Raw genomic sequence first — 25,140 nt, 5'->3', positions numbered from 1 at the left:
ATATATTCACTTCACAACTGATACAGCATAGTAATTTAACATATTTATCCACCCTAACCCTTAAGAGATATATTTGTCCACTTTCAAGGGACCCCTAAGAGGCAGATTTGTCTATGATGGAGAGGTATGGACTCATTAGCACGATGTCATTGGATTCAGGCCTTATTCCATTGATGATGTCGTCATCATATCTGAGACGGCGCTTTTTGCGCGTGTTTGGGTGAGTAACATCCGATGCCGCAGCCCCATGCACCTCTGACTCCGAGTCTCCATGAGGCGAGTCCAGATATTCTGATTCCGAATCTGTTGACGGCATGCCTGTGCTGCAATCCCAGGGGGGGTGTTGGTGATGAGAAGGAAAATGTTGGGGTTGGTCAGAAAGAGAGATGGCAGTTCGTGCAGGCCGGCATTGCTCGGTGGACACCTGCGACTATAACACATGTGGCGAACCTGCCATCACCGACTCTGCAGTGATTACAGGGATCAGTGGCCAATTGGCCCACAACATGCGCGAGGAGCGCCTCCACGTTCTCTTTCTTCACTGCCACGGAGTTGCTGAACTCCAATCCATTTTGAAGCCCAGCAGTCTGGCTACCATGGCCCTGCTTGAGAACTGGCTCTCTGCACAGTGGCAGTGCAGCCAATTTAAAAAGCAAGGTTCCTGGTCTCTTCACGGCCCTGCATCTCCACGCGCACTTCTTGGCCAGCTTGGCCCAGTACCCTGGCGGGATATCTGCTTGAAGGACTCCGATAGCTGCATCACTCTCGATATACGTAGGAGTGGGAATATCCTTCGGCCACTCTGCGATGGGATTGGCTGTGATAGTATCTTCGTCATCGGGAGTCTTCCCTGAAAGATCTATGCACTTGTCAGCCGGTGTGATACCAAGTAAGTGATCAGACATACTTTCATACGGCCATTCTAGGATCTCGTCCTTTTAGACCAGGTATAGAAGGATCGGCATCTTTGGCCGTGTGTTTCGCTTGGGTCAAGGTGGGATGACATGGGCCCCTATCCCCTTGGTGAATGGATTGCGATGCTGTATACATGTGAGCCAGGCTCTCAAACTGATACCATCGTAGAAAAAGTTGATCCAGCTCACCTTTGATCTGCCTTTCCGGGCTCTGGACGAACACGTTTGTGCAAGGCTTGCCCACTTGTTCCGCAGAGGCGTAGTCTTCGGCCAGGAGGGGGTGATGCTGACCTCCCTCAGATGATATAGCGTTCCCCATACTGTACACATGTTAGCGAGGCTCACAACCTAATGCAACCCCATGAGAAAAATCAAGCTTGCATTGAGATGATGGTATATTGGACTGTTCGAAGTAATAACTTTGGGTCCGGCGTGGAGAGAGAAAAGAAAAGAAATCCTAAGTGGAAGTGAAAGAGAACTTTTATATTCGGATTCAAGTGAGCTAGTTTCGTCCACACGCAGATGTAAGAATTACCTCGTTACATTTGCGTCAACACTCAAGCCAAGAAAGCCTCGAATCCAATACAAATTCGACTACCCGTGACATGCTATTCCCTCCATTTTCTGGTCAATACCCCAAGCCAGGTCTTCATCATGAAAATGTTATGCAACCATTTAAAGGAGTATATTGAATATATGCTTTTCAGCTCGGCCGGTTCAGCAAGATGGGTTACCTGATACAGATCTCGGAACAATTTCTCACTCAATTGTATTCAGCAGTCGATCCTTTCCCTGTTCGAGGATACTTGATTCAATACACACGTGGAATACCAACAGGCTCATCACACCTCCAATGCAAGACAGATGCCAACACCTTGCGTCCGATCTTACGCGAAATACATGACCGGATTTGGCTTGCACGTGAACGTCCAGGTGGTAATCGTGTATCAGACAGTGCGACATGAGATAGATCAATCATGTCAGCATTGAAGACTTGCGATCCAGGAGTCACACCGTAAGATGGAGAGAGTAATGCTTGAAGGTAAGTTAACTATATAATAGCCGTTATATAACATAATCGCACTTAGTTATATGCCGGAGCTATTAGGTATCACTTATGTCTATTACAACTTAAGCTTAGGAACTCACTAATCACCTATCTAGTAAGAATAAAAAAGTTCGAAATGTACATTTGGTAGCTAGTAACGTATCAGCAGATAGAATGTAGAGGGTCGACAAACATAAGTAAAACGGTATATTCTTGTGCATTCCCTAGTATTTTATCAATAGCACTGTGGGCAACATTCAATACCCCGTTCCCTACCCATTTATTGAGGCGTATCAAAAGCAAATGCTCAATTTCCTACCAACTGCCGGTAGAATTCGTTTTGTCCTGGTGGCGTTAATAGACTGCCGTACCCCGTCACAGTTGGTGGAAATTGGCGCATGCAGGCCCATCGCCAGCCAAGCCCTCAATAATGATGCACCGGGCCCAGGACCTTCGAAGCTTCTTGCAATGGGTGCATTCTTGGTCCGTGGTCTCCTTTACCGTTCCCGCAACCGCCGTTCTGCTTTAGCCCCTCTTTTTTCACCTCTTTTTTGCCCATTTTCGAGTGCCTCGGGTTAATCTTATAAATTATATGAAGGTAGGGGTATGAAAGGGCTTATTGCTTATGACTGTATGAGCTAACTGAAGTATATTAAATATAATGTAGGCAATAGTCTTGACACGATATCCCTCATCGCAGATCACACGTTCAAAGTAGGCATCTAATAGTGGCTAGGACTGACGCCGGACCTTTGTCCTCTAGGACTTTTTGAGATTAGCCTTGAGTTCTAACAAATCAGAGGTATCATTATCCTACAAGACGGCAAGACCTTTAACTGCCTCCTCGCAGGAAGACATCATGGGTGGGATACTACAACCTGGGCGGTGGCAGGACGATCCAGGGAGGTACCGAGTTCCAGAACCAGCTTATTGTACTTGGTGTCCGGGATTGCTGCCACCGGGGTGGCATCGAGGGTGGCCGGATTGTCCAAGTCTGCTTCATCCTGCGCCAATGGGTTGAAGGCAGCTAAGACGTTCTCAAGAGCAGAGATTCTAGTATCCTCAGAGGTAGGCACGATAGGAACCACACGGGTCGAAGTGGCAGTGCTGATCAACTGTGGTGGAACCGCCTTGTTGTTCTGGGTAGACTTGACAGAGAACTTGGGATTCTTGCGCAGTTGGATGTAAAAAAGGCTAAGTACCTTCCAAGCCAGGAAGGTTTCCTTGGCATCGAAAACGAGCGGATGCTGCTTCAACTGAGACCGAGCACCAAAGTCACTGGGACGGGTAAGTAGATACTGGCGGTTCCACCATATATGGCGTACGTCGAAGAGGTTGTCCTGTGTGATATTCTGGGTGGCCAGGGTCGGGGGCTTGCCTGCAAGAAGAGCAACGGTAAATTCACCGGCATGTTGAACAGCATTTGTGATGTTGTGGGCATGAACTATGCAGAGATCCTTGGGTAGGTGAGCGTGGCCGAAGTCGTTCTGGCGGTCCTTGACAAAGTCGGCAATCACACGTTGGGTGACCGTCCAGATCCTTCATGGTCTCGGCGGTGAAGTTGATATTATGATACCATTCGAGTGGGTGGCGTCGACATTATCGTTCTTCGCGCAAAGAAGCCAATCTTTTCCTTCGGACAACCGAAAGCTGTCTCCCATCCCTGGCCGTGGAGTCTGAGTCCTACACTCATCTTCTAGACGATATGAACCTCTTGCTGTTGGGGATGTGGGGCTCGGGATGACCCGAATTCCCACGTGGAAAGTGCTTAGCCTCGTCACTGAACATAAATCGGGAATTACAGACCAAGTTTCATCATGTTTCCTTGTACTGGTTACTACTAACAGATTGTGCAATGTAGTATGACTATTGAAAAAATTGGTATTCCGTGGGTGAATCCCACGTGTATTGGAATCACCTAGCAATGGATACAAATGGCAAAAACAAGAGCTAATAGAATCGTCCCATCACCCTCCGCCGGACATGCGGAAAAAATAACCCCGTTTCTGGAGCTTCAAATTGTTTTTTTTTTTTTCTTCGGGCTTGGGTTCTCAGGAAGCGGCGAAATGTTCACTGATATCCCGGTGATATAATTAGTGAGAATAATCTTGGTATAGCACAGGGAGACATACAGTATCCTCGGTCATAAATTCAATGTTCACCAGCGGAAGAGCATGATGTCCATCATGTCTGCCAAGTCGTTGACGCAGTCCTCACGGCGGACGCGCTCACGGGCCTGCTGCTGCATGGCGAGCATCAACTCTCGGTATTGCCCCTGTAGACGGTCGACGTCCTCTGGCCGAATGTTGCCAGCCAAACCGCCTTGGCCCAGCGGCGCAATCGTGATTCCAATCTCACGGATAATGGCATCCACAATGCGGTCCACCTCATGTACAATTGTCAACTGGCCGTTCAGAGCATGTTGCAGTGCCACAAGTCCATGAAGTTCCCGTACTGAGCAAATCGCCCCATCATTTCTGCTGTCCGCATCTCTCTCGCCGTGGTTCACCTGTGCGGGTCTGCTTTGCGGTGCTTGTTGACTGAAGCGCACTGTTGCCTCTGTGCATTCCCGATTTGCCTCGTGGCAATTTGCGCAACCATAGCGGGTCCCATCAGCTCCGGGTAGTTTGACGCATAATGCCCATGGGCCCTTGCCTCGGAGACAACAAATGCACGGATTGACTTGGAGCTGGCCGACAACTTGGATCAGCGCCGACTCCACGTGGAGAAGGTTCCGTCCCACCCATTGGTAAAGTTGGGAGGATGTTTTGATTTTGCCGCCGTTGCGGACGAAAGGTTCGCGCTGGCTCTGGAAGGAGGACCAAACTTGCAGCAGCTCGCTCTTCAATTTTTCCTCTTCCCTGGCGGCACTCCGGGCGAATTGCTTGATTGTCTCAGCCCACCCATCTGGGGGCATGACATCTTTTCCCATTCTTAACGATGGGAGTTCAACACTATCACCGCGGACAAGGTTGCCAGGCTCAGGGATAAAACTGTGAATGTCAGCGTCTTATTCTTCGGCGTGGATGAATTGAGTAAGGAGGAGGGTATCTTGCGTATGGGTAGCCATGACGGCCGTGAATTTGTATGAGAAGATGCAAGGGAAAGGCGAAGGTGGTTGGAGAGAAATTTAATGGAGGGAAGAGAGAAGTTGGAAGTTGGGGTGAAAAGGAAGGAAGAAACAAAAAAGAGAAATACGGGGGGGTTAGTGAACTGATCACTTTAGGAGCCTACTGTCTCTACCTATTACGGATCGTAGATTTGGACAGACTACATTTCATGATGATTTTGGCCTATAATGCCGCTGGCGAAGATATATTCCTGGTATCCAAGTAATTGGAGTGCCCGAAATGCGTGCAGATTCCGTACCTGTTGAGGGATCGGAATGGTACTGACATTAATGGGATGTCTCCCGTGAATGGAACGGCTACAAGCTTACTGAAGGTCTTTTGGTCGACAGTGGGCTTTCGAGATTCTACACATGACTGTAGGTCTTTAAGATGCATTGATGAGGGAGGATATCATTGCCATTTGCGAGTAAAGATAACACACACAATGCCCCTCTGGGTCCCCCTTCTTTGCGCTGCCTTGTCATGATAATTGTCCTGTAATTGTCCGTATTGCTTCCTTATCCTCACAGCTGAGAACGTAAGGTGCGGAGCTGGTTGGCCATGTCTCTCTCAACATCATTCTGGCGAGACTCGAGTTGGTGAGCACGGGCTAGAGCTCTGAAGTTTTCATCCAGTCGCTGGATGTCCCGATCCTGGAGAGTGTTTCCGTTCCAACCCCTTATGACCAGATCAAGGGATTCACGAACAACGTGGAGAAGCTCTGTCACAGTTCGATTGGCCTCGTGAATAACAATCACCTGAATTCTGTGGGACGATTCGAGGACGCGAATTTGATCAGCAATGTCGGTATCAGCGGTAGCACTTGTCTGTGGGTGGTCGGCCGTAGGCTGAGCTGTTCGACGGCGGGTGCGGTTAACCCGATTGTGTCGGGGCGGCGCGGTTCCAGTGAACTCGCATGTTTTAGCCCGTCTCAGTTGGTGGCAATTGGCGCAGGGTAGCCCGTCGCCAGCAATACCCTCAATGATGACGCACCGGGCCCAGGGCCCTCCCAGCTTCTTGCAGTGGGTGCATTCCTGGTCCGTGGTCTCTTTCACGGTTCCCACGACCACCATCAAGGCCGCCTCATTATTTCGGATATTGGCGAACAGATGAGCCCTTAGGGCGGGCTCAGTCATCCGACGTGATTCGCGCAGCTGAGGTTCACGACGGGGAGGCCTAACAACCAGCTCCTCGAGGAGGGGTGAGAGGATTGTATCGCCCTTACGGGCCTTTGATGAGTTCAGCTCCATCACCTCTTTTGCCCACTCTCCAGGCTCATTAAGGTCTCGGCCGACCGCTGGTGGGGGAAGGTACTTTCCGCCGGCAGGGACCAAGCTGTCAATGTCAGATTTCAGTCGCCTGTATCGCGTCAGGTGAGTAACTTACAAGCGAGGGGCCAGTGGAGCCGCCGGTGGTCTCGAAGGATCGCTGGATAGTGGATGCGCCATTGGAGGTGCGGTTGATCCGGAAGGATCATTGGGGGGTGGGTCGTTGTCCATCACGATTGGATGGATCGGAAATTGGTGCGTGAAAGACGGATGGTGGTCGATATTCGGGGGTGTGACTACATGCAAGATAGGGTCACACCTTGTGGAAACTGTTATTGGGACGGCCAGCAAGACAGAGCTACAGAGGATGGTACAGCGCTAGAGACAGCGACTCAGCGATCCTAGAAAGTACGTTGTCATATCCCACCCATGATGTCTTCCTGCGAGGAGGGCAGTTGAAGGCCTTGCCGTCTTGTAGGATAACGATACCTCTGATTTGTTAGAACTCAAGCCTATTCTCAAAACAAGCCTTAGAGGGAAAAAAGGGAAAAGGACCGGCGTCAGTTCCAGCCACGATTAGATGCCTACTTTAAGCGTATGATCTACGATAAAGGGATATCGTAGTATATGTAATATACCTCGATTAGATCACATCATCATAAGTACACACCCCTACCTTTATATAATTTATATGATCAACCCGAGGCACTTGAAAATAGTCAAAAAAGAGGTGAAAAAAGAAGGTTAAAGTAGGGCGACAAATAAGTAAAACAGTATATTCTTATAGAGACTACATAGTATTTTACCAATAGCACTATAGGTAACATTTAATACTCTATTTCCTACCTACTTATATCTAAGGCGTATTAGATATAAATGCTTAATTTCCTACTAATTACCGTACCCCGTCCTAGTTAGTGGAATTCGCGCATAGAAGCCTATCGCTAACCACGTCCTTAATAACGCGCCGGGCCGAGGGCGGTCCTAGCTTCTTATAATATGTGTATTCTGAGTCGTGGTCTCCTTTACCGTTCCCACGACCACCACCAAGGCCGCCTCTACACTCGATCCGAGTCTATTCCGACCCACTCTGATGCTTGTCCCCTCTTCGTTGATCCACATGGGCTAACGAGATCCAAACATATTTCGGTAATGTGTTTACCCTCTGGGTGTTCCATGGTTTCACTGGCACAATCAGGGACAATCAGGTGTGATCCGGGATACTCAGCTCATTGTAGGGGATAATGTTTGAAATCTTGCTATTCAAACCCCTCCTCTCCCCGTCTTTCTCTTTTCCTTTTCTTCCCTTATTCTCACCCTTCAAACATCAAACCAAAACAAACCACGAACAGCCACCGTGGCCGACCGAATGTAAGATAACCCTACTCCTACTCGAGATAATACACGAGAATCAATCAACTGCTAACATCAACAGGAACCTGGTCCAGCCGGGCCAACGCGCTCAAGGCATCCCAGTCGAGTTGCCTCAAATCAGCGTCGGAACTGACGAACTCTCCCCAGGCCCATGGGCAGTGATTATCAAAAAGATGAACTGGCCCGTTACTCGCCGGGGCACGCGCTATATGTCGGACTTTCTGGTGATCTACATCGGAATGCTAAGCCTCCGTGAGATTGTCCTAGTCGACGGCTGTGACATTGCAACCCCCATCCTTTTCTGAAACTGGGTTGGTGACTACGTTAAGCGTGCCGAAGCTGCCTTGATCCAGGTGGTTGGTGATCTCCTTGACAACCCTTGCATTTGCTGCCGGGAGGGCAAGAGTCCCTTCGCGCACTGCGTCCGAATTACAGGCACCAAAAAGTGTGGCAACTGCCACGCTTTTCCTAGCAGAGACTGCGTCTTTGATACCTGCCAGATAATGAGGCCTTCTATCGTCGCTGTCGCTCATCCCGTTCGACCTATTCTACCCGGTACAGGTGAACGCGAAGAACGTTATCGCACCTAATTCCGATGTCCCTCAGCTGGACCAGTTGATAACCACTATCATCCGTCCCCTACAGGAGAGAGAAGAACAGACTCTCAACCAGGAGGTCCAACTCCAGCAAGGATACGAGACGATCAACACACTTGTGCTGGCGCTCAAAGTGGTAATTGAACAGAGCAAAGCCGCTCTACCTGCCGACTCCACTGCTTCCAACCCGGTTTCTTTGGCATTGGCGATCTGGACTCGGTCGCCGACAACCTTCGCCAGCAGAAGAACCTCCAAGACCGTTCCGATGGGAGCCGATGCTCATTTTACAAGAACAAAGGCTGATGAACAGGCCAAGACTGACGGAGACGCAAACAGGCTGAGAAAAGAGATGAAGAGACAGAAAAAAAGCAAAGAGGGCAGCAAGAGTCACAAAGTTGAGGAAGATGGGGCATCCCTGAAGAAGTGTATCGAGAGTTGCGAGCGGGAACTGGAGCATGCCAAGCATGAAACCAGACGCAGACGACGGCATTCCCATGAGGCCGTATTTTTCCATCGTGGGAATGACGCCAAGCCAATACGAGCCACTGGTACGTCATTTGTACCATTGCCTGTTAGGAAATACTGACATCGTCCTTCCCTCTAGGTCACCACTGGCGTAAACCGTCTAGTGTGCGAAGTACCAATCGAAGGTGGTTGGAGATCTGTTGACTATCACTATGCGACCATGCGTAAGTGGTTACAATCTGCACCAATCATCGCTGAATATTAGGCTAACAATGAAACAAAGATCACGCTTCGCAACCTAATTTCATTACTTGCCCGATGGACGAATGTCCTGCCGCTTTTCGCTCTCGAGCTGCGTTGTTGGCAAGTCTGTCTATCATGTTTACTTAGGATTGTGCTAACGTCTGTATAGGAACATGGCAGAGAAACACGTGAGGTGTATTCCGTTTTGCATGCTTTGAAATCTACTAACGTTATATTAGATGGGTGGGGTTACAATCTCGGTTCTATGGGAACTCCTCGCTGCTACGACGAGAACGAAATGCATATTGTTCGCCGAGCTCCAACAACACAGCGACTGTAACAACACAGCGACTGTGCTCAAAGTGTGGAGTACGATGCAAGGCTGCATGGGACCTCCAAGACCACTACCAGGCACAACACCCTGGAGATAAGATTCCAGAATGGATTCCTTTGACTCTAGCCCCCCTACCTGGGGAGTTTGTGTATGGCATATGCTCGATCTGCAAACTGCAAGTCAAGCGTACGGGACTAACCATCAAGGGCCATAAGGCATCCCATGGCTGTCACTTGGCAATGGGTACGTCCTGAGCAGAGCCATCTCCAACCAGAGTATGTTTTGGGGCAATTCCAACTCTTCCTCGTCCTTCCAGCGCCTTTTTTTCTAACAATGTGGTATAGTGAGCAACCGGATAAGAGTACGTCCCCATGCACCGGCGGAGGGTCATCCTCCGCTGTTGTCGTCGATACTGACTGAAGTCGGTGCCCAGATGAGGATCAAGTACAAACCGGGCAAGCAAATTCTCGTGCAGTGGTGGGAATATGATTCACGACTATTTTGATGCCATACTGATCGCCTTTGATAGGAAACGCCCCCACACTTAACGAGACCAAAGACGATACATCATGACTGTGCGGTATGCGGGTCTTCTATGCGACGAAATGCTGCTAAACGGCATGTGGAAAAATACCATTCAAGGGATACGGTGCCACCGTGGACTGAATGGGATGTTTCGCCTGACCGCCCTGAAGTCTGGGCGGAGTGCCAATTGTGTGGAGAGAAGATAATCTTCACTAAATCGGGGCAGAAGTTGCAAACTCACGCCAAGCGACACAACGTGGTGGATCTGAGGGACATCCCATGGTCATGGTCTCGTCATGAACGTGAAGAAAATTGGTAATATTGGAGGCTCTTGTGACTTGAGTGCTGAGCGCTTACTGATTACTGTTTAGTGCAAGTCGGAGCTTGACAACAGGTGGTGGGCGTGCGGACGATGATCAGACGAATGTCGGCGATTCTATCAACAATTCCATTGTACCAGCCACCCAGTTGCCGTGCACCTCCGCATCAACAACCCCCTTGACCCGTGACGCGACATGGCGCATGGGATTTGTTGCTGGATACAATCAGGCTCTTGCCGACAACAACGTCAATGCGACGATGTTTTTGCCAGACTGACTCATAATGGTTTTCTCTTGTTTGGTATAGATTTTAAAGTCTTCAATCCTACTTCTGTTTCCTCCATCTTCTTTCATCTCGATACGACATTCCGCCTCCTAAATGTACTATCCATCTACATACCGAAAGGTATGATGTCAATCAGCTTGTCAGTTTTATGCCTACCATGAGTCGCGGTCATGTCTGTCACTAGATATGAAAGTAACAAATATGAAGCCGAATCAACACAAAGAATAGCATATGAAGAATGTTGCACAAGACCGTCGAACATGTTTACCTACTATAGTATAATGAATAAAGCGAGATATCATAATTTCTGCGTTTCTGGGCCTTCCTATTCCGTTGAAACTTTCCTTCTGTATTTCATTCTTCTTATTTGAGGGGGAACCGGATGAGCGTGGGGTGGCAATTGCTTTGTAGTTTTGGCAGCACGTGTTGTCTTCGATGCCTTTCGCGTTCCACATCCACTTCTCGCCATCCCCTCACCATCTCCATCACATCTTCAACAAGTCTGCCTGGACACTGTCTGCATGCATGATTTTGCCATATCGCATGCTCGCCGAATTATGTCGTCTCCGGATTCAGATCCTGATTACTGCGGCTCCCAAAATGAAGAACCGGATCTTGATTGGGATCAGTCTGGCCCGTCAACACAACAAGATGACCCAACCGGTCCCTTTTCGGCGACATACACAGAAGCTAGCCATATGGAGTGCAGCTCGGATTCACCTATTAGAGCGGATGAGCTGGAATTCGGTCCATTCACTTCCAACGACGAACAGTCACCAAGACGTGATGATGAAGTCCCAAAGGGGCGAGCGAGCGGTCTCGCGCCGGTACTATAGCATGTGATCCACGCTCATCTCTCCAAATTTACTGACCATGTTTATAGTACCGACGTGAGAGGCAGAAAGACGTCCTGTTGAAACTGGACTGTCCGGTGCGCGGGTGGTCCCTGACGGAGAGAGGTGCCGCCCTTCATGTGAGCCGATTTCACGCCAATGTCGCGGTTTTGCCTTGGTCAGACTGGGACAACCCGACCCCTGAAACATCCAGCTTGACTATTTGGGCCGTGGTGACCACCGTCCCTTCAAAAAAGGGGGGCAAAACCTGTCTGTGCATGCTAGAGCAACACACCACACGGTTCCATCAAACATTATCTGGACGTGGTCTCGCCACGGAGCAAACGAACTTACGTCGTATGATACCAGTGTCGTACATCTTGAAATATGGAAAGCTTACTAATTGTCATTTAGGTTACATGATAATTCTCCACCGGCATCAATACGATCGGAGGCACCAGACGACGATTCGGACCGCCCCCAATTGAGGACAGGAGTCTATGGGACTATTATCGGGGACCATGTCGAGAACCCAGCACCTGCAACCGGCAATCCCCTCTCCACCTTCCCCAAATCCTCGTCGTCAATGGCCGAGGTATAGCACACGACCCTTCAATCTGGATACCAGCAAGCCCTCTCCGACATAAACATGAAGATGACAACGCATGACCCGCTTCTGACCGGCATCAATAATTCGAGTGCGGGGGGTGATTCGTCTAGTGTCGCTTCCTTTCATACCGCCGACGAGTGAACGACAATACGGTTAGACCTATATCTCCCTGTATCAAATAATTGCATCTACACAATTAGTTTTTTTGAATATCATCGCCTACGATACAGAATCATGGGTGGTGTTTGTCTGATCTTCTCTAACTAAAACTGGCAATGCTTACACCCTCATGAAGGAAAATTTGACCAATTAGCATATTAGCCCAGTTTAATTCAACGCAGTTTCCTGAACCCTGTTAACTGAATTAGTTTAAATAGTATTTAACAGTTAAAACAAAATGTTGATTTTCGGGTTCATCTTCAATCGACTATCCGAAGAAAATCGATACGAGCTGTGAATATCATAAAGATACCTTGATCCATCGGCAGTCCCATAACGTTAGAAAGTATACCATACTTACCTAATCTGCCAGTTGTCACACTCACGCAATTTATGTCTTGCTTGAGCATAGTGCAGAGCACCTGATTCCAAGATTGCACATGCGCACATCGTGTTGGCCTTCCTAGTATTCACATCTCATCTCTCCCATCGACTCTCTTCCCCCATCAACTCTTTCATTCCCCCCACCATTGACTCTCTCATCTCCCATCTGCCCACGAATTCAACTCTTGCCAGTTTATATATACTATCAATTTCCCTGCCATCCAGGGCCTTGCAGAATCGAATGCTGGTGGTCGAATCTATTTGGGTTCCAAAATGAGGGCAATGTGCATGTTCGTCGCTCGAGCGTCGAGTACGCTTTCAAATGGGAGTTCAACGCCCGTCTTTGACAAGGCTATTGACAATAGCATAAAGAGGTTAGGATTGAAGCCTGTTACCAATCTACATTCATAAGTCTCGTATGATATTCTAGGTTCAAGGAGTTCTTCCCCGACACGACCGGGCCGACGTATCGCCTTTTCTACACGGGATCCTCCAGAGCCAATCCCGGGGCGCATGTACGTTCTGCCCTTAAAAGGCTGTCATCGATCGCACTGTCGGAACAGCTTTCAGTCATCTTGATCGTACGAAGCTGCGACGGTCTGACCGCGGATCGCAAACACCTATCTGAGGCACTACACATCTTCAACCGGAATCCATTCGCGATGGTAGTGGAGACTCACACTGAATTCGTGCAGCTAGACACAACAGAGCTGCTAAACATGCTAGATCACAATGATCACGACACAAACAGAGATCCTCATGGTCCAACTATCGAATTCCTGTATACGATTGACATGATCCAACGGGCAAAGGAGCAACTGGCAGCTGCATGGCACGAGATGAAGATGTGGACAACTGGTCGCAACAGGTTGCTCCCAGATATCCCAATGGATACCAGATCCAACTCCCATGAAGTGTTGCTTTTTACACAGCCAAATGAACGAAGGCCAGTACGTGGATCGATGCAATTATTTTTGATAGAATTTCATTACTGACACTAGCCATATGGCACAAAACATCAGATCTCGCGAAGGAAAAAAGATGAGCTCCGCCCCGGCTGTGGGGTCATATATGCACTACCGAAACGTGCATATGTACACATGCATATGCATCACCCAGAACTGCGCACACCATTCCAAGAGTGGCCCACTGGTATCTGCGAAGCGGGGATGAACCTGAGATGCTCTTCTCGTGGAATGACATGGGAAGGAGGACTGGCGAAACGACACCTTGCCAGTCAACATCGGAGGAGGCATCCGATATACGATGGGCCATGGGAGATTGTTCCTCAAGCGGCGGTTGACGAGCTCCCGTTTTCCTCTTTTTCATCTGATGATGAGCAAGGCAACGACAAAGAGAAAGGGGATGATGAGTCGAGTGTTTGCTCATTTGAGACGGCAATGGAAGGATGAATATATTTACTGTATACTTTTTTAACCTTGTCGGTGGTCTGCATCGATACCAGGAACAACTGTAGCATATAAACAATATAAACAATATAAACAATATATACCAAACACCAAAGAACCTCGAGCATGTTTACCAATGTGCGATACTATCATTGACTGAAGAAGATAAAGAGAGCAGGTCGTGTTTTCTTTTCTCCTTGTTTTCCATAAATCCGTGTTATTGTGCACGTGTTTCTTTTCGTGGTGCCTGCCCTCTCCCCCAACAACGCTTCTTCTCTCCACTCTCCACTCTCAATCTCCAGCAAGCTTGATCACTGTCCCAGACGATCATATACCGCGGAGGATTTGTCGTTATTATGTCCTTGCTGTTGACGGATTCGGATTCGGATTACCGCGACCCCACAGACGATGAACCTGAACCTGATGACTCCGATCCATCCAATTGCCATCAACAACAAACGCGTCAGTCATTGGCCACTGAAAATAATGCCATCAACATTGAGCGGGATATAGATGAACTAATATCAATGAGCCCGTACTTTTCGATCGTGGGCATGTCCCCATCACAGTATCGGCCCCTGGTACGTCCTTCTCCCCATTACATATGAACAAGTTCTGACTGGATACATCTTCCCCTTTAGGTAACCACGGGAATCACATGTCTTGTGTGTGAGATACCATTGAAACGCTGGGAGGCACTCGACACGCATTATGCACACATACGCAAGCGTTCAATTACATGCCGATTCATTTTGAATGCCACATTAACAACTGCATCTAGATCATCCTTCCAACCCAAATTTCTTGGAATGCCCAGAACATGGATGTCCCATCGCATTTCGCAGTCGATACGCGATGTTGGTAAGCCTATCTATCGGATTTATTCTGCAGTTCATGGTGCTTACCTCTATCTAGAAACATGGAAGAACTAATCGTGAGACTCAATACCTTTCCCTGACTTACCAGGATACTGATTTTCTATTAGACAGTTGGGAGAACCTCCGTCGACAAAGCACCGGTGCGCCTGAACGCGGTCTTCGACGCTGCCGTATGCCGGACAGCATGCAAAAAGGGTTCCCATTTCAGACACTTCACACTGGTGCACCCGGATAGTGATGTACCAGGATGGCACACATGGGAAAGGATAATCGGAGAGGATGATCTCACTGTGTATGGCAAATACTCAATATGCAAAGAGATGGTAAAAGTGATCGTAAGATCCATCAGGATGCATGTTGCCAGTCATGGCTCTGAGTATGTGACATGGGAATGGATATATGACAAGTATGTCTTGAATGCCTCCAATCCCACACCATTCTCGCAACTTATCATTTCTAACATGCGCTACAGGAAACCCTCAGAAGAGAACATCCTGTCTCCAGCTTGTCCTGATTATGTCGAATTCGGCCCATTCATACCCACAGATGATGATGACGCTTCGAGTGAGCAAGGCAACTAACTATCTTGTAAAGGTACGATAGCATGTGAATTTGAATCGCATATGATAAAATACTGATCATTATCATAGGGCCCGTTACCACTGTCGAAGATGACAGGGCACATCGAACACGACTGTGTAGTATGGAGATGGTCATTAACACGGGAGTCTGCCCAAAACCATGTGCGTCGATACCACCCAATAGATGTGGGGGCACCATGGGTGAACTAGGATACATCGGCTCCTATGAAAAAAGACCGATTGAAAGTTTGGGCGCGATATGCATTATGTGAGTCTGAAGTATCATTCGATAGAGGTGGGCGCTAGTTAGTCGGACACATAACTCTACCTACAATCCCCCCGCTGAGCCTTCTCAGTCTGAGAAGTCTGGCAAGTAAAGGGCTCACTGGCCTCTGATGGAGTCGATTTCGACTCTTGGTTCTCGATATTTGTGCTTGCTTGAAATGAATTCGAATGGGGAATGCTTCACTGGAGGATTCTTGGCCATGGACATTGATATTGGAAATTAGAAACACCAAAATAAGACAGCTTACCCCTAATTCGTTCCCATTTGTCCAAGTCAAGAGGCGACGCTAAAGCCTCATCCCCGCACTTCGGCAAATCCGCCAAATCATCGTCGACATCTTATCAGCGTTGCTTGGCCGATAAGAGGAAACCGTCGTATCTGGAGTCTTCTCCTCTACTCTCTGCACACAATGAGTGCCCCTGGTCGAGCCTGCTGCGCCCGTTGCGCACGTATCGTGTGTCATGTACTCCCCCACCATATATACATCACGCTAATAACGGTAGAAACAACGATGCGACGGCGAGTCACCTTGCTCACGCTGCAAGCGTATGCATTATGCACTATTCCCAAGCTATCTTTGACCATGAACTGATACCTTGGCTATAGGTCTAGGACATGTGTGCAAGCCCCGATCTCCAGAGAAAGCGTCCGCTTTCTCTCTCGGATCACCTGTGCGCCGGCCCCGTGCATCGCGGTCCCGGGGCGGCTGTTTGCCATGCAAGACGAGGTAATATGGTGGAGCTAATAGGCCCTTGTCCCGGAAGCTGACTGGCCTGTAGGAAGAAGAAATGCGATGAGAACCGTCCCAGGTGCAGCGATTGTCGCCGCCTGAATCTTCCCTGTGACTGGCCAGCTATGGCTATGAATGTTGAAGTGCATAGTCCCGATATGAATGATAGCTCTTCGCCTATATCCGTTGCAACTGTGTCTGCTGATAACATTCCGATTGATGATTCCGACGGCGGTCCGCCTGCGCTCAGCCCCATTACCCCGTCCGATGATGAGGAGTTTATTGCCACGCTATTTCCCCATTCATTGCCAAGGAAGCACTCTATGAACCTGCCTTTAAGTCGGTCTCCTATATCGGCTAACCCTCATTTGCGGACGGAAGAGGACCGGTCGCTCTTCAACCACTATATCCATGTCGTTTCGAGAGCTCTATCGCGCTCCCAGGATGTAGATCGGAACCCGTTCTTGATCACTCTCCTGCCACTGGCCGCTGTTTCGGATACGGTCACCAGCGTCATTTTGAGTTTAAGTGGCTGCCATTGGAAGAGAGTCTATCCAACCATCTGGGGATGCGCCCTGACCCGACAAGGCAAAGGTTGCACCTTTGTTGACTCCCATGCTTTGACCATACGCTGACTTCTCTTAGCTTTGACACAAGTAAACAAATTACTGGGTTGCTCAGACCGCCAATCGATATTTGAAGCTTGTGCCACGGTGCTTTTGCTATGCCTTACGGAATTATTTGATGGTACGTCTCGTGTTTGGAAGTGGCATTTGAAAGCCGCCAGCGCGATATTGAAGTCCCCTGCATTTCAAACCCTCATCTCATCCGATGAGTGGACGTTCTGCATAAGTCTATTTCACTATCTCGACTCTATGTCAACTATTTCTCGTTGCAAAGCTCCTTTGTTACAGAGCAATGATAGTATAACGGATCTTACAACCTCATTACGACGGAGCAGTGTTCCAGAGCTTGACCGGAATGGATCATCGGATGCTATTTACGGTATATCGCCGGCGCTATTTGATTATCTTGGAATGGTCAATCTGTTGGCCAATCATAGGAGTAGGCGCGTCGACGAGCTATCTGAAATTGGCTTCCAAGCTGCGGCTACGCATTTGAAAGCTCGAATCGATGAATGGCGTGCTGATTATGACTGTGGGTACTCCGCGGAACTGGAGTCCGACACGGACCGCGCTACTACCGCCTTTGAGTGGGCGATCAGACTTCGGCTGCATCAGATTGTGGAAGGGTATGATGCCTTCCATGAGTTTGTGGAGCGCTGCGTTGTTACTATTCTTGAGTCTGTGCAGAAGATCCCTTATGCAAGCAGAGTCGAGGGATGTCTTCTATTCCCACTTGTCATTGCTGGGTCCAGCAGTATTAGTGTTGAGCGACGGATGATTGTGAAAGAGAGGCTTATGGTCATGGAAAATACCTTGGGGTTCAGCCACATTCATCATGCTCGTCAACTATTGGAGACCGTTTGGAAAGGGGGAAACGATGCTTCAGATCTAAACTGGGCCGCTGTGAGATACAGTCAATTCCCTGGTGTAGTGTTTATATGACTTATTGTTTATGCTCTCATGTCGTGTATGATTTGTTCAATAGCCAATGTCGTCGATTGATAAATGAAGTAATTCGTTTTATATATATCATAGGGGAGAGGTTTACAACAAGAAAGAGAAGTAAGTATATGAAATGGAAAGCCAACTCTGAGCCCATTAAGACAACACACTCAAGGTAGGCAGTGTTCATGCCTTCTTCCGAGCGAGAGATTGTGCATGCAAGCACTTAGCAATCATCAGACCCGAGCACCCTTTACCTCAGCGACCAACTCAGCCAGATGGTCCCTCATGTTATAGCCACACACCTCCTCAATGGTGAGCTTTCCTGGCCGATCCGCAGAGGAGCTCCACCCAATTCTCTCGCTGAGGTTCTCGCGAGCTCTGAAACTCGCCTCCTGCACGCGAGTAGCGCGGCCTTGCCGCAACTTTTCATAAAGCTTCAGTCCTTCGAGAACTCCGTATTCCTCACGGAAACTCTTGTTGAACACAAGGCCTAATGCGCCTGCATCTTCGAACGCCATGCAAGATCCCTGTGACTGATCGGGCATCATAGGGTGGGCTAGCAGCAGATCAGCAGCTTGAATTCGAATGGGGATATCTCAAACTTACCAGCATCACCTAACAAGCAAACCTTGCCCTTGACCCAATACGGATAAGGCTGATGCTTGTACACTATAGTAAAAGGTCAGCTGGGCATTTGGCATTGAACAAAATAGACTTACGCCGCCACATCTTGATGTCCTCAGCATTCAACATTAAAGTCTTCATCCTAGGGTCCAGATCCGGGAAAGTATCCACCAATTGCTGCGGTGTAGCGCTTATATTCCACCCATCGTCACGCACATTGTTGTGTGATGCTGGATAGAAGCAGTAACAGCTCACCACTTCACCGTTGCTGCAAGGAGACATGACAATTTTGTTGATGCCGAATCCTCCCCAGTACTCGATTGCCTCATTGGAAATGTAATCCTCCAAGCCAAGCGATCGAAGCTTGTCAGCCCCAATTATGCATCGATAACAGCACGACGTTGACATTTCAAAGTCTGGGGTGATTCCAATCATGTTACGGGTAAGGGACTGGCATACCTGTCAGCTTCGAAATCACCACAGAACGATTCTTCTCTTACCCGGATGCCATCTGCGGCTATAATGATATCGGCCGATGCTTCAGCGCCATTTTCGAAGCGCACCACACCTTCCTCTGCGTTGACTTCGATTGCTTTGAAGTTTACTTTCAATTCACATTTTGGACCCTCTCCAGGTGCCTCAACTGCTGACTTCAACAGTTCTTTGTGGATGTCAATGCGATGGAAATTGTTATAGTCCTATCGTCAGTCAGTGCTGATTACTACCATGCAAAAAGAGGTGTAAAAAGAGGCGTAAAAAGAGATGAACAAAGAGGTGAAAAAACAGAGGCGAAGCAGGGAGAAAATAACGAATGAAAAGATAGATACATACTGTCCCGAATTTGGACTTGTAATCGCCGAGCGGATATGTACTCTGCACATCACCATCGCTCCAGTTGTGCATGATGAGTTGTTTGAGAATGACCTGTCACCCATTAAACTAGTGAACTATCATTCGGCAGTTCGAACAAACCGGCTTGGCTCCCTTCACATCCACACCCCATTCCTCCAAAAAGCGAGACCCGTTTGAGGCCGCACTCAGTGATGCGCCCACTTCACCGGCAAAATCGTATCTTTCATAAACCGTGACAGCATGGCCTTGACGGCGTAAGGCGACAGCCGCGCCAAGACCACCGAGGCCTGCGCCGATAATGGCGACTTGAAGAGGTGAGTCGGTGCGAGAAGGCATAGTTGGGTTAACTTTTTTATTTTACAATCGAGTAACTTCATTGTCTATGATCGATATATACTCTTTTCGAGCTGGGCTTAGGGCTTTGATGGATTGCAAGTTCTATCGGGTTCTCTGCCTATCTCGCGCTAAGCGGCGGAGAGGGGCTCTATCTATCCGACGGCTGCATTGAACTTTGTTGATCTTTACCTCTTTCATATTTGCCTCTGGCAGTGACAGCCACTCGATCTACGCCTACTATTGTCTGGGGAAGCTCTCGGTGGTTAGAATCGCTATCTCCAGGTCTCTGGTCTGAGCTGGTTCTTAAAGGCAATCCGCCAACCGATAATATGCTGGGACTCGTGTCTCATTCTAACCCTACATTTTTATTCCTTCAAAGTGACAGCAACGATGGAGAAGAAACTCGATAACTATGATGCTGCCGAGGATTGTGCATTGGGCAGTGTCTTAATGAATGACAAGAAGCTCCTTCGCAAGATTGACTACCACCTCTTGCCCATCATGTTCTTGACCTACTTCCTGCAAATGATTGACAAGATTTCCATCAATGTGGGTATAGCTCATCCCCTGTGACAGTAATCTCTGTCGGCTAACCTCTTCAGTACGCAAATGTGATGGGGCTACAGGATGACTTAGGAATGACTGGAAACGACTTCTCATGGCTCGCAACCGCATTCTTTCTCGCCTATGCAGTGGCGGAGATTCCCCAGGGTGCCCTTCTGCAGAGATTTCCCGTTACCAAGGTTCTTGGGGCCAATGTCTTTTGCTGGGGCGTAATCCTTTGTTGTTCGTCGGCTGCCTCTAAGTTTTCCCACATGCTCGCGTTGAGAGTGCTCTTGGGGTTAATGGAGGCTGTTATTGGTGAGTTCTCTACAGATTGTATTGAAGAATGCGACTGATGGGCGCACTAGCACCTTCCCTTACGATGTACACCAGCATGTGGTATACCCGAGCAGAATCGACACCACGTTACGGGTTCTGGTACTGCGGGCTAGGTGTCGGGCAAATTGTCGGCGGTCTCATTTCCTTCGCTGCTCAGCACGCCCCTCCCGCTATGCCCTTCGGTGGCTGGCGCATTATGTTTGTAGCAATTGGCGCTGTCAATGTCCTGGTTTCCATCCTTGTGTAAGGTCAGATCGAAGCTCCTGTCGAATAGATTCTGACCGCGTTTTCTATAGGATTTTTCTACTTCCCAACAGCCCCGAGAACGCCAAGTTTCTCACCGAACCCGAGAAAGTACGGATTGCGCAGCGTTTGACCAACGATTCAGCTGGTGTTGGGCTCAAAGTCTTCCGGTGGCGGTCTGTTCTTGAAGCTTTTGGGGATTTGCAGACGTGGATGCTCGTTTTGCTCACAATCTTCATCACAATTCCCAGCGGCGTTATAACTACATTCTCTGCTATCCTCATCAAAGGGTTTGGATATAGCTCCAGAGAAAGCGCTTTGCTAAATATGCCGTCAGGCATTGTGAGTATCGTGGCGACTATGGTGTCAACGTACGCAATCTCAAAAGGCTTCTCGAGATGGCTGGCGATCGACTTGCTGTTGCTTCCAACTCTGCTGGGATCCTGTTTGATGTCTTTCCTCCCATCTGAGAACCAAGCCGGCTGTTTGGCTGGTATTTATCTTGTCAACACGGTAAGTCAAGCCAAGATTTTAAACCCCCTGATATCTGACCTTAAAAGACGGTTGCACCCCTGGCCCTTATTTATGCTTGGACAGGAGCGAACTACCGGGGCTTCACAATGAAGGTAGTTGCTATGTCCCTCCATGTTGATTTGCTTTCGCTCACACTTTCAGGTCACTGGTGCTGGGATTGTGTCTGCTGGCTTCAGCATTGCGAATATCATAGGTCCGCAGACTTTTCAAGCCAAAGATGCGCCGCAGTAAGTCATTGTATGGGAGAAAATTACAGTGATGAAACTAAGCTCTGCAATAGTTACATTCCGGCAAAGATTACCATTGTTGCAGTCAACGCTGCTGCGATTGTGGTCTCCACAGCCCTGCGCATTATTTACGGGAGGCGCAACTCTGTCGCTGATCGGCTTGGTGCACCGGCGCGTAGTCGGATAGAAACACGGTTGGCCAACAAGGGAGCTGCTGGAGACGCACAAGATGATGAGAGTTTCCGCTATGTGTATTAAGACAGACGTTCGTATATTCAATGTCCTAACTGGAGACTTTTTTTATTCAATCAATTACACTTTGGCCAACAATATCCGAAATTATGATCTCCCTTTCCGATAGGCAAGTACCTTAGTAGGTACGCTAGTTGTGGTTCTAAAGACCCCGATACGAGTTCATGAGGTGAATCCTAGTAGGCTATCTACCCGACGGCGGCGGGGGAAGACTGTAAGCAGCCGATCACAGACCCAAACAAAGTAATTTTCTGCATATAATTGAGCTTGAATATCCCATGATCCCTCTCCAGGCTCATCTGAAATATCAAAAATGGCTCCTATCGACCCTGGATCTTTCGTGCTAGTAACAGGCGGCAATGGCTTTATCGCCGCTCACTGTATCGCAACTCTCTTACGGTCCAATTATCGCGTTCGGGCTACAGTGCGCTCCTTTGAAAAGGGAGAGGCTACGCGTAAATCTCTGAGCTCTGCTGGAGTTGGCAATCTTTCTCTTCTTGAGATCGCTGTTGTCCCCGATCCAACCGATCTAAATGCTTTTACTGCGATTCTCCACGGTTGCCAGGCAATCTTGCACTTGGCCTCTGCTTTCAATTACGATGCAGTCCCTGGGGAATTTGAAGAGAAGCTTATGATCCCCGCGGTTAGGGGTACACAGGTTGTCTGCGAGGCTGCGAGGCTGGATTCGAATATCCGTAGGGTTGTGATCATGTCGAGTTTCGCGAGTGTTTATGATGCCAGCCTGGGCCTACAGCCAGGCCGTGTTTATACCGAGAATGACTGGTGTCCATTGACCTATGAAGATGGTGTCACTGCCTCGATGGTAGTAAGTACTCAGCTCCATCTTCACTATGCTATGATCTCTGACAAAGTTCAGCCTACTGCATATCGCGCTTCCAAGGTTGTTGCGGAGCGTGCTGCTTGGGATTACATTCGTGATAACCCGGTTCAATATCAGCTGATAACGCTTTGCCCTGGGATGGTTTTCGGCCGGATGATTCACCCGATCTCCTCCCTTTCCCAACTCAACGCTAGCAATCAGATTATCTGGCAGGTGTTGAGTGCAGGAAAGGATGCCGAGGTTCCACCCACAAAAGCTCCCGGTATGTCTTTCTCTCCATCTTGATACGCATGAGCTCATTCTTCTATTTGCCAGTCTGGATTGATGTAGAGGATTTGGCCGAAACAAGTCTGAGAACGTTGACGTTTTCAGGAAGCGGCAATGAGAGATTCCTGGTGACTCAGGCATCTTATGATACGCAGGAGGTTGCCGATATTATTCGCTCCGGACTTCCAGATAGGCAGCGAGTTCCAGTGGGCGAGCCCGGGAAGCGTATTGCTGATGCACACTACTCCTGTGATTCATCCAAGGTGCAGGAGCTCTTGGGGGTAAGGTTCCGAAAACTGGAGGAGTCAATCATTCCGTTGGCAAATCAGCTGTATGACATGGAGGGAGTCTAAGCGATTTGCATTTGGCAAGAAAATAACAGCTCTCAAGAGATTATTAGTACGAATGATCATCACCAGAGATATTAATGTCATGCGGGGTAACTAAATTACATGCCATTAAAATGATGCCGAAGGGGACGGACTCTAAATGGTCGCCTCAAATGAGGTATATTTGTGATACTGGACCGCGATGTAGTAGGTGAAAGTAAAACAGATGCAACTTGGGCGGATATAAGTAGACCAAAATTCAACGCAGTGCTCAGGTATGCGCACTAAGTTCCTATTTTTACCAGGCAACGGTTACCACAATGGTGCTGTTAATTTCCGAACTGCAAAGGTATTTCTGTGAGAACCAGCATTTAAGATTACAATAAATCACGATGTTCGTAGAAACTGATTCACCATCCGTTCTATGTTTAAAAGTAAAAGTGCATTTAGGACAAAGAGACAGATGAGAGACCTTCCATGTTATATACCACGCTCATTCAACCAGATATTTTATCATCTTATCATCCGTGCAGCGCAGATTTAATATGCTGAGCAGTCATATCAATAAACTCTTTAGCCTGCCAAAGGTCTGAAGCACGGGTTAGCATAGTGGCCAAGGCAGTGGCAACAAAATCGATAACATACCCTTATCCATATGCATAAATGGATGGGGAACACCCAGAAACCGCTTCTGGATAACCTCATTCCCGGCCTCGACCAATTTCCTAGCATACGCCTCACCCTCATCGCGCAGAGGGTCACATCCGGCAGTATAAATGACGGTCTTTGGTAGGTGGGTGAAATCCGGAGCGTCAAGCAAATTAGCATACCATTTTACCGCGGCCATTTGCGATTCACGACTGGGACCTTCGGCGTCAATGCTCTGCCATTTGAGATTGTCAAACCACTTCAATCGCGCCCAGTTGAGTGTTGGCGCATGTTGCATCTCCTGCATAGAGGACCAAGGAGCCTCAGATGCGGACTTGTATAAGGCTATATTATCCACGGTTGGTGTGCCGACAGCAATAATCCTCAAAGGGATATTTTTGTCACGAGCCAGATGGGCACATACCAAGGCGATGTTGCCTCCTGCTGAGACGCCGCCTAGGGAAATCCTTGTAGGATCAATGTTAAACTTTTTGGCACCTTCAGCGTGTATATATTGTAAGGCAGCGAAAGAATCCTGGATACCAATTGGAAATGCATTTTCGGGGACGAGGCGATAGTCGACATCAATGACACACACGCTGGCCTTGGTACAGATATGTTTCAAAATATGGGCTTCTGTATCGAGATCACCGAGGCCCCATCCTGTGTTGTGTCAGTAAAACCTCAATATTTTGCCGTTCATTCCCTTCCTACCTCCGCCGTGGAAATCGACATGTACGGGCCATGGTCCAGGGGATGCAGGCTCATAAACTCGAACAGTAATCAGATCTCCGTTGTGACCGGGAACTTCGGCGTCATATACGCGTGCACTCTCTGGAGCAGGGCCCGTACCATACGAGTACAAAACCGAGTACTTCGTACGGAGAATAGCCAGGTCAATTGGTCCTGAAGGCGTGTTCGCGACATTTTCATTATATAGTTGAATGAATACCGGGTCCAAATGCGGAAGAACGGAGGGATGGATTGGATTCAAGGCTTCGTGCGACATGATTGCAAGTGTGATATGATAGTAGAGACTAGAAAGTAGAAAGTCTCAAATCACTTTATATTCCAGTGTCCGTTTCCGCCGAAGCCCTTCTCCGTCGCAGTCTGCCGACGGGCGGAACCCCGCTTCTTATCTAGGCGACGGCCTCGGAAGGGGACAGATACGTCGGAGAGTA

At 48.5% G+C, this 25,140-nt stretch overlaps 13 protein-coding genes across 13 annotated transcripts; 7 read left to right on the top strand and 6 right to left on the bottom strand.

Moving 5' to 3' along the window:
* Positions 1–94: 94 nt before the first annotated feature.
* On the bottom strand, positions 95–1,233 carry PENARI_c024G01947 (uncharacterized protein; the record flags this gene model as incomplete). The annotated part of the gene is made up of 3 exons (XM_022635646.1): positions 95–430; positions 504–859; positions 1,104–1,233. The coding sequence occupies 3 exons, from the start codon at positions 1,231–1,233 to the stop codon at positions 95–97; spliced, it is 822 nt and encodes a 273-aa protein (XP_022484483.1).
* A 1,488-nt stretch (positions 1,234–2,721) lies between these two features.
* On the bottom strand, positions 2,722–3,562 carry PENARI_c024G04235 (uncharacterized protein; the record flags this gene model as incomplete). The annotated part of the gene is made up of 3 exons (XM_022635673.1): positions 2,722–2,775; positions 2,841–3,458; positions 3,539–3,562. 3 exons carry the CDS (start codon positions 3,560–3,562, stop codon positions 2,722–2,724), a joined length of 696 nt encoding a protein of 231 aa, XP_022484444.1.
* Positions 3,563–4,120: 558 nt separating this feature from the next.
* PENARI_c024G03700 (DUF3716 domain-containing protein) lies at positions 4,121–5,468 on the bottom strand (the record flags this gene model as incomplete). The annotated part of the gene is made up of 2 exons (XM_022635668.1): positions 4,121–4,955; positions 5,332–5,468. The coding sequence occupies 2 exons, from the start codon at positions 5,466–5,468 to the stop codon at positions 4,121–4,123; spliced, it is 972 nt and encodes a 323-aa protein (XP_022484450.1).
* Positions 5,469–5,596: 128 nt separating this feature from the next.
* On the bottom strand, positions 5,597–6,571 carry PENARI_c024G07111 (DUF3716 domain-containing protein; the record flags this gene model as incomplete). The annotated part of the gene is made up of 2 exons (XM_022635695.1): positions 5,597–6,407; positions 6,459–6,571. 2 exons carry the CDS (start codon positions 6,569–6,571, stop codon positions 5,597–5,599), a joined length of 924 nt encoding a protein of 307 aa, XP_022484459.1.
* Positions 6,572–7,492: 921 nt separating this feature from the next.
* PENARI_c024G09251 (uncharacterized protein) lies at positions 7,493–9,857 on the top strand (the record flags this gene model as incomplete). The annotated part of the gene is made up of 7 exons (XM_022635720.1): positions 7,493–7,548; positions 7,776–7,974; positions 8,276–8,812; positions 8,915–8,999; positions 9,188–9,206; positions 9,258–9,595; positions 9,697–9,857. The coding sequence occupies 7 exons, from the start codon at positions 7,493–7,495 to the stop codon at positions 9,855–9,857; spliced, it is 1,395 nt and encodes a 464-aa protein (XP_022484396.1).
* Positions 9,858–11,040: 1,183 nt separating this feature from the next.
* PENARI_c024G02984 (uncharacterized protein) lies at positions 11,041–11,804 on the top strand (the record flags this gene model as incomplete). Its single annotated transcript, XM_022635657.1, has 3 exons — positions 11,041–11,310; positions 11,367–11,673; positions 11,731–11,804. 3 exons carry the CDS (start codon positions 11,041–11,043, stop codon positions 11,802–11,804), a joined length of 651 nt encoding a protein of 216 aa, XP_022484487.1.
* A 938-nt stretch (positions 11,805–12,742) lies between these two features.
* Positions 12,743–13,881, top strand: PENARI_c024G10465 (uncharacterized protein; the record flags this gene model as incomplete). Its single annotated transcript, XM_022635732.1, has 4 exons — positions 12,743–12,843; positions 12,900–12,984; positions 13,033–13,419; positions 13,471–13,881. The coding sequence occupies 4 exons, from the start codon at positions 12,743–12,745 to the stop codon at positions 13,879–13,881; spliced, it is 984 nt and encodes a 327-aa protein (XP_022484427.1).
* A 1,225-nt stretch (positions 13,882–15,106) lies between these two features.
* Positions 15,107–15,337, top strand: PENARI_c024G11974 (uncharacterized protein; the record flags this gene model as incomplete). The annotated part of the gene is made up of 2 exons (XM_022635753.1): positions 15,107–15,162; positions 15,229–15,337. 2 exons carry the CDS (start codon positions 15,107–15,109, stop codon positions 15,335–15,337), a joined length of 165 nt encoding a protein of 54 aa, XP_022484475.1.
* A 695-nt stretch (positions 15,338–16,032) lies between these two features.
* PENARI_c024G07906 (uncharacterized protein) lies at positions 16,033–17,921 on the top strand (the record flags this gene model as incomplete). Its single annotated transcript, XM_022635705.1, has 5 exons — positions 16,033–16,077; positions 16,127–16,169; positions 16,230–16,350; positions 16,403–16,947; positions 16,999–17,921. The coding sequence occupies 5 exons, from the start codon at positions 16,033–16,035 to the stop codon at positions 17,919–17,921; spliced, it is 1,677 nt and encodes a 558-aa protein (XP_022484419.1).
* Positions 17,922–18,157: 236 nt separating this feature from the next.
* PENARI_c024G02158 (uncharacterized protein) lies at positions 18,158–19,736 on the bottom strand (the record flags this gene model as incomplete). The annotated part of the gene is made up of 6 exons (XM_022635650.1): positions 18,158–18,480; positions 18,531–18,593; positions 18,644–18,998; positions 19,049–19,246; positions 19,380–19,472; positions 19,521–19,736. The coding sequence occupies 6 exons, from the start codon at positions 19,734–19,736 to the stop codon at positions 18,158–18,160; spliced, it is 1,248 nt and encodes a 415-aa protein (XP_022484453.1).
* Positions 19,737–20,126: 390 nt separating this feature from the next.
* On the top strand, positions 20,127–21,880 carry PENARI_c024G07380 (uncharacterized protein; the record flags this gene model as incomplete). Its single annotated transcript, XM_022635700.1, has 7 exons — positions 20,127–20,285; positions 20,339–20,597; positions 20,648–20,861; positions 20,915–21,374; positions 21,422–21,487; positions 21,537–21,622; positions 21,676–21,880. The coding sequence occupies 7 exons, from the start codon at positions 20,127–20,129 to the stop codon at positions 21,878–21,880; spliced, it is 1,449 nt and encodes a 482-aa protein (XP_022484508.1).
* Positions 21,881–22,187: 307 nt separating this feature from the next.
* PENARI_c024G01998 (uncharacterized protein) lies at positions 22,188–23,335 on the top strand (the record flags this gene model as incomplete). The annotated part of the gene is made up of 3 exons (XM_022635648.1): positions 22,188–22,700; positions 22,752–22,977; positions 23,088–23,335. 3 exons carry the CDS (start codon positions 22,188–22,190, stop codon positions 23,333–23,335), a joined length of 987 nt encoding a protein of 328 aa, XP_022484391.1.
* A 497-nt stretch (positions 23,336–23,832) lies between these two features.
* On the bottom strand, positions 23,833–24,968 carry PENARI_c024G10960 (alpha/beta hydrolase; the record flags this gene model as incomplete). Its single annotated transcript, XM_022635741.1, has 3 exons — positions 23,833–23,900; positions 23,957–24,622; positions 24,674–24,968. 3 exons carry the CDS (start codon positions 24,966–24,968, stop codon positions 23,833–23,835), a joined length of 1,029 nt encoding a protein of 342 aa, XP_022484491.1.
* Positions 24,969–25,140: the final 172 nt, after the last annotated feature.

This window comes from Penicillium arizonense (assembly GCF_001773325.1).
Source record: "Penicillium arizonense strain CBS 141311 chromosome Unknown PENARI_contig024, whole genome shotgun sequence".
Classification (NCBI taxonomy): domain Eukaryota; kingdom Fungi; phylum Ascomycota; class Eurotiomycetes; order Eurotiales; family Aspergillaceae; genus Penicillium; species Penicillium arizonense.
This window is presented reverse-complemented; position numbering and strand designations above follow the sequence as displayed.